Source organism: Pipistrellus kuhlii, unplaced genomic scaffold (genome assembly GCF_014108245.1).
Source record: "Pipistrellus kuhlii isolate mPipKuh1 unplaced genomic scaffold, mPipKuh1.p scaffold_m20_p_36, whole genome shotgun sequence".
Lineage (NCBI taxonomy): Eukaryota > Metazoa > Chordata > Mammalia > Chiroptera > Vespertilionidae > Pipistrellus > Pipistrellus kuhlii.
Window position 1 is genome coordinate 4,432,163 of NW_023425536.1, and position 14,592 is coordinate 4,446,754.

The window sequence follows — 14,592 nt, forward strand, 5'->3', positions numbered from 1 at the left end:
GGGCAATTAGGGGTCCCCTACTGGCTCCTGCCTTGACTGGCCTGGCACTGCCCGCTCACCAGCCCCACCGCCCATTCACCCCTCTGCTGCCGCCCGTAGCCTCCCTCTGCAGGGCAACCAACGGAGTGATAGGAGGGATCCTGCTGGCACCAGCCTTGGCTGGCCTGGAGCCTGCGGGCTGGGGGCAGCTCTTGCATTGGGCGTCTGGCCCCTGGTGGTCAGTGTGCATCATAGCAACTGGTCATTCCACTGGTCATTCCACTGTTGGGTTGATTTGCATATCAGGCTTTTATTATATAGGGTGGCTTCTAAAGTAAAGAAATGTCTGAGGAAATAGTACTCTACTTACAATAGAGTACTATGTAATCAAAACATAGTAAAGATATCAAACTGAAATGCTTGCCTTATAACAACAATTTCTCCTTTTTCGACCACTGCTGCAGGTACATGGCTCAGAAGATCGAAGTATCAAAGTCACATCTTCTGTTTCTAATACTGTCTGATAGACAGCTTTCTGAAAATCTGTCAGAGAACAATACACCATCTGCCAAGAAAAACACAAGGTAATTATTGGTATTTTTTCCATAGCAATAATAATCACACTGCACATAAAATTTCATAAATTGCAATAGTGAAAATTGCATATAAACTGTTATTTTTTTCTAGACACATGATTATGACAATTTCTCCAATTCTCCCATATTCTTTATTAGGATCATAAACTATACAAATTATAAATTTATTTTAAAATAAACATCCAAGAGTTTGTTTTTTAATGAAAAGAAATAAAAATGTGAAAAAAATAATTTGTAAGATGTCCTTATACAGTAAAATCTTGTTTCTCCAATGTTGACTGAAAAAACTAAAGGTAGCAGGTAACAGCATTTCAGAGGCAGTGACATATAAAAAAATTCATTTAAGGCTAGTAGTATGTGGTTTGATAAACTTAAGGGAAGAAGTGTATATTTGTAAATAGTACACTAGACATGCACTCTATATAAGAAAGGTAAAAATGGAATCATTTGGGGGTCTGGAATGGGTTGATTCAACTTACATTATTTCTAATGAGGAAAAATGATTCAGTTTTCAAACAAATTATCACCCTACCTTAAATGATACAAATTATAACTTTGTTTTAAAATAAACCTCCAAGAGTTTGTTTTTTAATTAAAAGAAATCAAAATGTGAAAGCTTCTCAAACAGCCTTCCAGAACAAATTGAGTTCCAGAACCCAGGTTCCACTGTATAGGGTGGGCAAAAGTAGTTTTATAGTTGTGAGTATGCAAACTATAGTTTGTTCTATTATTATTTATTGTATTATTTTCCATGTGAATAACTGTAAACCTGCTTTTGCCTGACTCTGTATATTTCTCAAAACTGGTGTTTTCAGGGTTCTACATGATCAGCCTATCATGCAAATAAATGATTAAAATTTAAGTCAATAAAAAAACTAGATAAGAAACAATGGAAATGTTTAGAACAAGGGCATGAATTATAATTACCAGATTACTTGGAAAACTTGGAAAAATATAAAAAACTTCATATTACTAAAAACAAGCTAAAGTATTTGTATTTAATATCTTCATATAAATCCATAAAATTAGTAATGATACAATAAAAGTTAAGTAAATACCCATAAAAGCAACTACAAATTGCTATTTTGTGCCCAAATTAAAAAAAGAGGGAAAAATATAAAATAATGCCATAACTTGCAGGGGATACAATTTACCTTATATTTCTAGTAGCACTGGAAATTGGTAAAATTCTTCTAGCTATAGCTTATGTAAGTAGGGTCATAAAACTAAAGATACCCATAATAGAACTTTGAGCAATATGAATAACCAGAGGCCCGGTGCACGAAATTCAAGCACTGGTTGGGGGGGTCTCCTTAGCCCAGCTTGTGTCCTCTCACAGTCCGGAAGCCCCATAATCAATTGCCCCAAAGAGGTAAGCCCTGCCCACCCAGCTGGGGCTCCAGGATGAACTGCCGCTCAAAGGGTAGCTTGGGTCTCCCTCTTTAGGGTGATCAATCGTGGAGCCCACCACATCGATGGCCTTCAGAGGGTGGCCTGTGCCTTTCTCTGCAGGGCAATTGTGGGGCAATGGCAGCCCCCCCACCCCCCCGACCAATCGCATCGCACCTGCCTTGGCTGGCCTGTGCCAGTGTGTGTCATAGTATGGTCTGGAAGGTTGTCCAGACAGTCATTCTGCTGTTGGGTAGTTCAATCAATTTGCAATTTACACTTTTATTATTATAGGCTAGAGGCCCAATTCACAGAGTTTGTACAAGGGGCTTGGCCCTTGCAGCCCCGGCTGCCACTCAGCCCCACCCCCCGACCACTGGTTATTCGAGAAGGTTGTTCCAGAAGGTCGTTCCACCATCTGGTCTAATTAGCATATTAGCTCTGGAAAAAGCCACCCTATATAATAAAAGCCCAGCAACTGAAATAGTAGAATGACCAGAATAACCAGAGAACAGAATGAACACAGCCCCTCACTCCAGTCGGCAGCCCCCCAGTGAGCAGTTAGGGGTGATCAGGCAGGCAGGCAGAGTGCTTAGGGGTGATCAGGCAGGCAGGTAGAGTGCTTAGGGGAGATCAGGCTGGCAGAGGCAGTGAGGGGCAATCAGGTAGGCAGGCGAGTGGTTAGGGGTAATCAGGCAGGCAAGAATAAGGATTAGGGGCAATCAGGAAGGTAGGTGAGCATTCAGGGACCAGCAGTCCAGGATTGCATGAGGGATGTCTGACTGCTGGTTTAGGCCTGATCCGCAGGGATCCACAGGGATCCGGCCTAAACTGGCAGTTGGACATCCCCGAGGGATCTCAGATTTTAAGAGGGTGCAGGCTGGGGTGAGGGACACCCCCCACGCATGAATTTCATGCACTGGGTCTCTAGTTTATTTATAAATATTTATATGTGTATATCACACTACAACAGAATTTCACTATAAAAATAAGACCAAAATGTGCATCTGAGCAAATACAGGAATGTCCATAGAAAACAGTGCTAGGTTTTAAAAACTATATATAAAATACTAGCTAATATCTTGATTCTACTTGAATACAAAGGTACATATAAGAATGAAGAGAACACAAAAAGAAGGTGGGGAATTAATGATTAAGATGTGGAAGGAATTTTGAGTTATTATTTTTCCCAGTTTTATTGACATACTTTGTGTAAGTTTAAGGTGTATAATGTAATAACTTCATACATATTCATATTACAAAATTATTACCACAACATAAGGTTAGTTAACATATCCATTACTTTACATAATAGTATTTTAATATTTTTTTGTTAGAACATTTAAAACATATTTTCTTGGCAACTTTTGAGTATAGACTATAGAACAGTTAACAAAGTGATTATATTATGCGTTAAATCTCCAAAACTTACTCATCTTATGAAAGTTTGTATCCTTTGACTAGTATCTCTCCATTTTTCCTGACCCTTAGCCTCTGGCAACTACCATTCTACTGTTTTTCTAATAGTGTGGCTTTTTAAAAGAAATGGTCTACATATACCAGGTAAGACAGATCATACAGTATTTTCTTTCTCTGTTTGAATTATTTCATTTAGCATAATGCCTTCAAGATCCATCCATGTTTTCACAAATGACAGATTTCCTTCCTTTTTATGGATGAATAATGTTCCATATCTAAATCGATGTATCACAAATTCTTTATCCATTCATCTGTCAACAGACAGGTTGTTTCCATGTCTTCACTACTGTGAATAATGCAGCAAAGAACATGGAAGTTCTATCTCTATAAGGGCAATTTCATCTCCTTTGGATATATACCCAGAAGTGGGACTTGCTGGGCCATATGATAGTTCCAATTTTGATTTTGGGGCAACTATCATTCTGTTTTCCATAGTAGTTCTGCCAATTTATATCCCTACAAACAGTGCCCCAGTGCTCCCTTTTCTTCATTGCCAACATTAGCTATCACTTTTCTTTTTGATAATTGCCATTCTAACTGGCATCAAGTAATGCCAGAATTGTAATTTTGTTTTGCATTTCCCTAATGATTAGTGGTATTGAGCATCTTTTCATAAACCTATTGGCCATTTGTATGTCTTCTTTGGAAAAATGTCTATTCAGATCAGATCAATATTTAATCAGATTATATTATTGTTGCAATTGAATTGTTTATTTCATATATTATGGATATAAACTTATTAGATAGATGGTTTGCAAATATTTTCTCCTGTTCTGTAGGTTGCCTCTTCATTCTGATTGTTTCTTTTGCTATATAAAAAGTACTCAGTTTGATAGTCTCACTTGTTAATTTTTGCTTTTGTTGCTTATGCTTTTGAAGTCATATAAAAAAAAAAAAATCACCTCCAAGACCAATGTCAAGGAGCTCTTTCCTATGATTTCTTCTAGGAGTTTTACGATTTTATATTTAAGTCATATGTGTATATATATATATATATATATATATATATATCATATATATATGTATATATATATGATATATATATATGTATATATATATATATATATATCACTTTTCTTTTTGATAATTGCCAACTTTTTGATGATTGCCAACTTAAATATAAGACATGAATATATATATATTCAGGTCTTATATTTAAGTTGTCAATCATTTCAAGTTAATTATTTGCAAGTGGTGTAAAATAGGACTACAATTTCATTCTATTACATGTGAATACCCAATTTTCCCAAAATATTTATTAAAAGACTACCTTTTCTCCATTGAATATTTTTTTTAATATATTTTATTGATTTTTTACAGAGAGGAAGGAAGAGAGATAGAGAGCTAGAAACGTCAATGAGAGAGAAACATCGACCAGCTGCCTCTTGCACACCCCCTACCGGGGATGTGCCCGCAACCAATGTACATGCTCTTGACCGGAATCGAACCTGGGACCTTTCAGTCCGCAGACCGACGCTCTACCACTGAGCCAAACCGGCTCTCCACTGAATATTCTTGGCTCCCTTGTCAAACATTAGTTGACTGTGGCTTTGCAATATAGTTTGAAATCATTTTAACAATATTAATTCTTCATTTCCACAAACATGATATATCTTTTCACTTATTTGTGTCTTCTTCAGTTTATTTAATCAATGTCTTATAGGTTTTAGTGTACAGGTCTTTCACCTCTTTGATCAAATTTATTCCTAAGTCTTTTATTGTTGAGTTGCTGTTATTAAAACATGTAGTAAAATTTACTGAACACTCTTACATATCAAACATTTTAGAGCAACTATATGAGGCAGATAGTGTTATCATCATTTCAATGTACCAGATAAAGAAACCAAGATTTGAAAGACTTAGTAAGGTCATAAAACTCATAAGTCAGGGAGTGAGGATTCAAACTTATGATATTTTATTTCAGAGCCCAATCTCTAAACTTCTATGTACAACTTTCTTTTCATAATTTTATGGTGCTGTTCTTACAAGATAGACAACTGACAATTAATAAATACATATTAAAATGCAAAAAACACTTTTAAAAAGTGGAGGTTCATGACGTTTTCCAATTAAATAATATTTGCTTTAGGTAAAAAATCAAATGTTATATCAATTTCCCCAACTTATAAATCAGTATCATATTTTTCTTTCAATTCTATCTTTTTAAATTAATAATCAACAGGATATCCTAAGACTAAAAGATGTTTGTTAGAATTGCCCTTATTTGAGACAACATTAGATTTAGTTCACAGCAATTTATAGAGCTTTTATTGCATTGCCTGAGCTAGATGATCCACAGAATTAAAAACCATAAAAGAGAACTACTATATTAAAAAAATCCTCTTAAAGTCAACACTTCAAATTTTCTTAAACAATTAATATAATTGTACCTTTTCTACAAAATTGTAAAATTAGGTTAGCTGTGTCACTAAAAATAGCATATTATAATAAACAAATCTATAATAGGAAAACGTTTTTAACCCTTTTGGTCTTGTAGCTAGAGTTAAGGTACCAAAGAAAATACTGAATTACAGATAGTAGACAAGGTAGGAATTACAAAATATGGACAGAAAACACATTAGGGAGATAAGCTCTTCTTTCTTCATCGAGGAAGAATTATATAAAAAGTATTTTTGTTCTAAACAAGAGAAATCAGTTTAATGTATGCTAATAATACACCTGTAAGCTGCTAAATTAGTAAAGTTAGTAAGGAAAATGATTGAGCTCAATTAATGTTTTCTGAAGCTACATAAAGCAATTTTCTTCACACTGTATAAAAAGCAAAAATTACATCCAAATAAATTAAAAAAACAAATATACACACACGCACATATAAAACTTTAGACAATAAATAATTTTAAAAACACACACAGCCGAAACTGGTTTGGCTCAGTGGATAGAGCGTCGGTCTGCGGACTGAAAGGTCCCAGGTTCGATTCCGGGCAAGGGCATGTACATTGGTTGCGGGCACATCCCCGGTAGGGGGTGTGCAAGAGGCAGCTGGTTGATGTTTCTCTCATCGACGTTTTTAGCTCTCTATCCCTTTCCCTTCCTCTCTGCGAAAAATCAATAAAATACACACACACACACACAATTATAAATTAGTAATATATACAAATGCAGTTCTCACCCGGTCTTCCTTCTTAGGCAACTGATCCTTGATGAGAATCTTGGTACGCCGAAGAAACCATCCAGACATCTTTTTTGCAAGCCGTTGCATGGCCTTTCGGCCAGTAGCTAGTTCTCTTTTTGTTGCTGTGTGTCTCTGACCATGTTCTACTGGGTCAGAAAACTGCTTCTTGAAGTGGATCCTGCTACCTAAAAGTCCTGGCACAGCCCTTCGTAAAGGCAATAAGAAAATATCACTGCTTTATTAAATCATCTAAAAGGAAAGACAATGGCTTATTTTTGCTTCTAAGAAACAGACTAAGTCACTTGTTGGTAATGACAACAATAACAAATGACAAATAACAGTCCTTCTTTGAGTTTTTCAGTAAATAACTGTAAGATGATGATTAATTGGTAAATTAGTTCAGACATTTATTTCAGGAACCAAGAATAATATATAAAAATAGGTCTTCATAGGACTCTATTCTGTATATTATGTTTGGGATCAAACACTTCTGTAAACAAATAATTGTGATGTGCCCCCAACCAGAAATTAATAATTTGCCAACAAGGTAACTTTAGGTTAAAGAGGTATTAAGTAATTTTCCAAAACATAAAGTGCTTTCACTCACCAGTCCATAACGCACCACAGTTCCTTCATGTTGTTCTGAAGAATGGTTCCGGTGAGGCCAATGCGGACATTACACTTTAAAGCTTTCATAACTTCTGTTACTCTAGCCTTTGGATTCTTGATTCTATGAGCTTCATCCACAATAACAGCTGACCATTCCAAGCTATAAAGTGGAGAAAAAAAGGGGGGTGGGGGCGGGGAGGAGAGGTTGAGAAAATGTCCCTTGCTTAACTTACCTAATTTTTAGAAAGCAGTTTTCTCTATCAAAATTTTGGAATTTCCCCCCTCTGTACTCTTTGATGATCCCATAGCAATCTCACCTAGTTAGATGGTCACCGGTTTGGACAGCCCATGCAAATAAAATGTATATGGAAACAAAAGGGTATATAGAGATTCTGTGTAATGAAGGTGGAATAAAAATCACTCATTTAAACATTACTAAAATGACAAAATGAAATTTTACAGTAATAAACAAGAGAAATAAATATAAAATACTAGAGGCCCAGTGCACGAAATTTGTGCGCAGGGGGTGGGTTGGGGGTGTCCCTCAGCCCAGCCTGCACCCTCTCCAATCTGTGTTCCCTCTCAAAATCCAGGACTGCTGGCTTCCAACTGCTCACCTGCCTACCTGTCTAGCCCCTAACTGCTTCTGCCTGACAGCCTGTTTACCCCTAACCACTCCCCTGCCAGCCAGATCAACACCTAATGCTCCCCTAGTGGCCCGAATGCCCCTAACTGCCCTCCCCTGCAGGCCTGGTCACCCCTAACCCCCCCCCCCCAACCCCCAACTATTCTCCCCTGCTGACCTGGCCCACAACTGCCCTCCTCTGCCGGCCATCTTTGACCACATGGGGGGGCAGCCATCTTGTGTGTTGAAGTGATGGTCAATTTGCATATTACCTCTTTATTAGATAGGATAGGAAGCAATACTGATAATGTTAAATTTGAATGAAAAAATATAAACTCATGACTTTAAAAGTTGCATTATATAGCTTTATCTGCTAAAAAGGTTTAGAATCAATTGTTACTCAGCAGCAATGAGCACCTACAGCAGTCAATCCACTAAAAGGAACCAGAGCCCCATGGAGAAATGGTTGATTTCAAGTGTACAGTAGGGGAAATAATGAAGAGCCAGAAAGCACAGATGTCCAAAGACATGTCCAAAGGACCCAGGCTAATCGGAAATCTGAGCATCATTAAGAATGACTATGATGGAGTATAAAACACTGAACAAATAAAAACCCAGGTAGTTCTATGAAAGAAAAATAATTTGGACTTTTACTTCTGAGGGGAACCAAAGTTTTGCACCTAGTATGCCTTTGGGATACTGATTTTAAACTGATTATTAAGAGACAAAATACTTAGAAAGAACCCAAGACCCCTGTCCCCTTCCTGCCTAAAGGAATTCAGACAGAAAACTACTTCAGGAAGGGAGTTGTCTTAGCATATTCACCTGAGCATAATCTTAGCACGCGTAGAGCAAGAAAGACCATCAGGGAGGAGTCAACAAAACTCTGCCAAATTCCGCTGTGTCCCAGTGACTGGCCCAGATAACATCTGTTTACCAAATTTGCTACTTTTTGTCTCCCTATAAATTACCTACTTTCCCTCTGAAATCCCAGACTTCTCCTTTGTGCAAAATGGCATATAAACCTCAACTGCCCAACGAGTCTTCAAATCTCCTATCTATGGTACCCCCAAATGTATACCCATAATAAATTTTGGACATTTTTTTCTTGTTAATCTGTCACATGCCAATTTGATTATTAGTCCAGCTAGAGGAACTTAGAAGGTGGGAGGAAAGATGTCTTTTGCATCCCCACATCTCACATACACAAAACTATCTCGAAATAGATCATAGAACTAAACATAGGAGCTAAAACTATAAAATATAAGGAAAAAATCTTGAGACTTTGAGTTAAGATACATTTCTCAGATATGAACACCAAAAAAACTGATAAGTTGGACTTCATCAAAGTTAAAAACTTTGCTCTTGGTCTTGCAGACACCATAAATAAAATGACAAGACATGCTGCCGACTAGGAGAAAATAGTTGCAAATCTTAACCTAGTAAAGAACTTGTATATAGAAAGTATAAAAAACTATTACAACTCAACAAAGCTAAAGCAATCCAATTTTAAAGGCCGGATAATAATTTTAATAGCTATTTTACCAACAAAGATATACAGATGGCAAATAAGCACATAAAAGTTCTCAACTTCACTACTTATTAGAGAAGTGCAAATTAAAACCATAAAATGCCACTACTAACCCATTTGAATGGCTATAAGTTAAAAAGACTGACAATATCAAATGTTGACAAGGATATAGGAAACTGGAATGGTGGTTCTCAATATGTATATGTAATTTTTGCTACTCTTTCACACAACAGGTTCAACTAATTAAAATAACTCATGAAAATGATTGCCTTAGTATTGAAGTACCATATGCATAAAAGATTGTATATAAGATTTAGTACAATTCTTAACATTTTTTAGCAGATACTTTTAGAGAAGTTATAGAGAAAATAGAATAAGAAACTGTGGAAAATCTGATGCAACTTTTCCCTTTTTAGAAAATAATAATTACAGACTGCCAATATCAATAATACTGAAATGAAAATAAATCATGCTAAAGAATATTTATAGCTTTTAAAAAATTACAAAATAAAGGTATAAATACAACTGAGGTAAGCAGAACAATAATGCAATCATTCCCATTATTGCCATTACCTGTTAAGCTCATCCAGACATAAGCGCAGTGTTTCATAAGTTGTTAGCGCAATTTCACACTTCCTCTGCTTTACACGAATCAGTTCATTGTCTTTTTTGTTACCATGTAAAATAGTGACTCTGAAATATCCCCAGGTGTCCAATTCATCCCTCCAGTTGTAGAGAACAGAAAGAGGAGCAACTATTAAGAACATCTAAAAGAAGAAGAAAAAATTTCTGATTTTCTAAAAGTTTCATATTTCCTAAAAATAAAAAAGAATCACAAAGTGAAATCCAGAATATCAACAGCCTTATTTTTGACAATGTAGTTAATAATAAAACATACAACAGAGAAATTGAATATATCTGGAGGTAGAAGACCACACACACAACAAAAACACTTTACTATGTAATTAGCTTTTTATTAGGACTAAATAATTAACATTATCAAAAAACAAAAACGCAGCTATTTTTTATTTCCCCATCAAAAAAAGGAGTTGAGAGATAAGAGAGAAGTAATTTTACAAAGCAGAAAAGAGGTATGATCAGGATTCCAATAACAATTTCAAGGGCCAAGGACTTCATTTCCCTAACCCATTTCCGCTCCTCCTCTTTCAGGTACTGTCAGTTGAAGACCTGGAAAATTCACTGGAAAAATCAAAGCAATGAGAGGAAAACCTTGGAACTTCCAGTCAAGATGGCAGAGGAGGTAAATGCTGTGCTTGATTCCTGCCACAACCACATCAAAATCACAACTAAGCTACAGAACAACCATCATGGAGAACTTCCTAAAGTCTAGCGGAACAAAAATCCTACAACTGGAGATACTGAAGAAGCCACGTTGGTAGGAAGGGCAGAGATGCTGAGCAGGCTGGTCCCACACCAGGTATACAAGTTAAAAATCAGTAGGGATGTCTGCGGTGAGGAGGTTCCCCTGAGGAGCAAGCAATACCACCCCACACCAGGCTTCCCAGTCCAGGGTTCCAGGTCCAGGAAAAGAACTCCCATAACTTCTAACTGTGAAAACCAGTGAAGACTATAGGGGGGGTGGGGGGGGGAGAGAAAGAGAGAGAGAGAGAGAGAGAGAGAGAGAGAGAGAGAGAGAGAGAGAGAGAGAGAGAGGAGGGAGGGAGAAGGAGATAGGAGGATGAATGAAGAGGATGAAGAAGATATATGAGCGAAGAAGTAGACATAATGACGATAGATACGAGCGGCAGATGCGGTGATATGTTTTGCAGTACGAAGGAAGAATAGAAGTCCTTCCGTCCTGCTTCCTTCGCCTTCCTCCTTCCGCTCCTGCGTCTGAGTCTTCTTCCCTCTTCCATTCTCTAGATAGCTCATGTCAGCATTAGTGTCCATTTGTATGTTCTACTAGTATATTTCATCACACCACCAAATGGATCTTTCTTTACTTCTCTCTTCTCCCATTCTTGTTCTTTTTAAGAGATTTAAAAATATTTAAAGTATTGTTTTCCCTACTTTTTTTCTCTCCCCACTGTCTGCTAATTGTCACAAGCGACAGGAGACATAAGTTCTTCATGGACATTTAGAACTGAAGAACACCCGAATCCAGGGCTAAAAACAGTACCTGGACTCTTGGAGAATAAAAACACATTAGGAAACATAATGTTCTTTTAGGATCAAATTTAATTTGATGCTCTGGATCCATTTATGCTATTAAATATAATAAAGAGAGTTTAAAGTAATAATAATTACCTTAAGTTTGCACTAAATAATTACCCAAAAGTTTGCACTAAAAGTCCCTAATGATACACAAGACTAAACCTGGACTTATCAGCAATATGAGAGAATATTTTAAAACTTGTCGAGAGTGGTTCATTACCATAATATAATAAAGACTTCATAAAATCACTTTCTTCATTTCTATCCAGTTTCCTGGATGCTGAGAAATATATATATCAGACACATAAATATAGTATACTTTTTTTTTGCACTTCATTACTTTGTTAGAAATACTTTTTATAAAAATCATGTGTAAGATGTTTAGAAACATACATCTACCAAGGAGAAAGCTGACACATGGACATGAACATTCATAGTCCCATGGGCAGAGACAGACAAGCCTAGACCTTAGTCTTTCTGATTCCACCTTCAATGCTCCTTGTATAAAAAGAATTTGTTTCAGATTTTGGGAATGTAGTTTTATAAGCAATTTTAAATACCAATGATACACCTTTGCTACCAATATCTATAACTGTCTCATTTTCATTCTCACATAAACAAAAATAGTACATGAAGAACTTCAACTAACTTTGCATGTATATTCATGAATATTTAACCAATTAATCAAACTAAATCATCTAAATCTAGCCAAGAAAAGACTGAAACCCCAAAACAAGTTCAAGCTGAAATTATATTTTGCCATTTTGAGAGTCAATCATATTTAACTTGAAATAAAATTTATAATCCTACAAAAGTTAGGTTTATAAAACAAATATTCTAATAATGTTTTAAAAGTCTTGTTTTAGAGATTCTTTGTACTTTTGTAGTATCAGACTCATGAGTTGGATATGCCTAGATATCTCACCTTTTTTGCTATAGAAGAAGGGGGTTCCTTTTTCAGACTTCTTAGTAAAAACTCTGGCATATTATTTTCAATATCCTCACGAGTTCCCTTTTTATGCAAAATGGCAGCCAAAAATGAAATAACCTGGGGGGAGAAAAACACTTTTTCAATCAATGTATGCAATATATCATGATGGACAATATTTTACTGCTTACATAACTACCTACCTACTGACAAACATGTGTTGGTTTTATTTGTATTAAAAAGGATAATATGCATGCTATCTTTGAAAACAGTAAAAGAATTCTCACACTGCCTCTCTTCCATGATAAGTTCTACCCACTCAATGAATTATTTCTTGATCTCATCAGTTAGAACATTATTTTCTTATTTGCTTTGATCTATGAAAACTAATTGTTCTATTAGAACAAACTTCATATATTCTTTTTTCTTTGTAAAATGTAAACTCAAGGGGATAATACTTAGCTTATAAATTTGTGTACTTGTTTATCCAATAAGTATAGGTGAAATGGCACAATGGTGTTTTAAGATAAACTAAGATAATTCGTCAATATAGATGCCATTCTAAAAATCAAGTGAAAAAGACAGACATAGAAAAAAAGAAATATAACTTCATATAATCAAGAGCAAAAAATAATCAATTGTACTTTAGTTGCTTGGCAGCTATGTGAACTTGAGCCAGTTAGTTAACCTCTTTGAATAACTGTAAAAATATGTGAAAACAGCAAAAATAATATTGGCAGGGTATTTTAAAGTTTCAAGGGAAAGTATGAGATACTCAGAAGGGGGAAAAGAAGTTATTACTTTAGAAAAATAAATTATAAAACCTAAAAAAAGAGAAAAAATTAGCAAAGCTATAGGAAAATAGAATTTTTAGTATGAGTGTAGATATTTATACTCTGAATCCCCAGTAATAGAAAAAGATAAGTATTTGAAAAGATAAAAGCTGAAAACTTAAAAAAATATGACCAAAAACATAAAATGAAAATCAAGTCATATAGTTCATATCCACTAAGAACATCAAGACAAAAATATAAATAAAAAATTTTAAATCCAAAGCTTAGGTGTTTCAAAAACACTACTCAAACCTTGAGACACTGAAAATAAATCTTAAAAGTATTCAGATGAAAACAACTACAGAGCAACAATTCCACAAATAACTGACCTTGCAACAAAAACAATGAAAGACACAATAAATAGAATACTTTCAAAGTGTAAAAGAAAATAAATCAATCTAGTTTTATAACTAGTGATATTATCATTCAAGTATGAAGATAATGATATTTTCAGAAAAATAAAACCTGAGACAGAGCATTAGCAGAAGAGCCACATAAAAAGAAATACAGGTAACTAAAGGATGTTTTCAGGATAAAGAAAACAATTCTATTTAGAGCAGGGAAAAATTTAGAGCAACAAAAATAATAAATATATAGAAAATACAGATATATATATTGACATTATGAAACAATAATAAAATATTTTGTTGCGATTAAATAACAGAAGAATTAAAAGATAGGGCAACAATACACAAGTTAGAAAGGGCACAACTGCAGTTATAATATTCCGAGATCCCTATGCTATCTGAAGTCATTTCAAATCATTGCTACTTTCTTCTACCAAATTTCACTCCTTCCTCTGAGTCTAGCCCAATTTTTGTAAATGTTCTGCATACAAATTGGTTGTTACAGAATAGTCATGGGGATTTCAAGTATGGCCTAGGAAATATAGTCAATAATATTCTAATAATAATGTATAGTCAATAATATTCTAATAATATAATAATACTCTAATAAAATATAGTCAATAATATTCTAATAATAATGGTGTCAGATGAGTGTGAGATTTATCATAATGATCACTCAGTACATTATGTAATATCTAATCACTGAGGTGTACAACTGAAACTAATAATGTACATGTCAAGTGTGACTGAAAATTAAAAAATGGCAAAGAAAAATAATAGAGTAAAATAAAATACTTAAAAAAAGAAAATCTGACAAGAATATTATAATTATGTATATTAAAATTAACAAGTCAATTTCTCTTACTCATAGAAACAAAACTCTTAAAATATTAGGAAATAGAACACAGAAATATTTTTTAAAGGCATATATACCAAAATCAAGTTTGGATGATTCTGGAAATATAGTT

General features: G+C 35.0%; 1 protein-coding gene across 1 annotated transcript in view; it reads right to left on the reverse strand.

Annotated features, from left to right (window-relative positions):
- Positions 1-14,592, reverse strand: part of ERCC6L2 (ERCC excision repair 6 like 2) — a 117,866-nt gene that overhangs the window by 79,552 nt on the left and 23,722 nt on the right. Inside the window, exons 3-7 of the mRNA XM_036461321.2 lie at positions 12,442-12,564; positions 9,915-10,108; positions 7,184-7,345; positions 6,574-6,781; positions 404-544 (exon numbers count right to left, since the gene is read on the reverse strand). Of these exons, the coding sequence (XP_036317214.1) occupies positions 404-544; positions 6,574-6,781; positions 7,184-7,345; positions 9,915-10,108; positions 12,442-12,564 (828 nt within the window). The remainder of the gene's footprint in view (positions 1-403; positions 545-6,573; positions 6,782-7,183; positions 7,346-9,914; positions 10,109-12,441; positions 12,565-14,592) is intronic.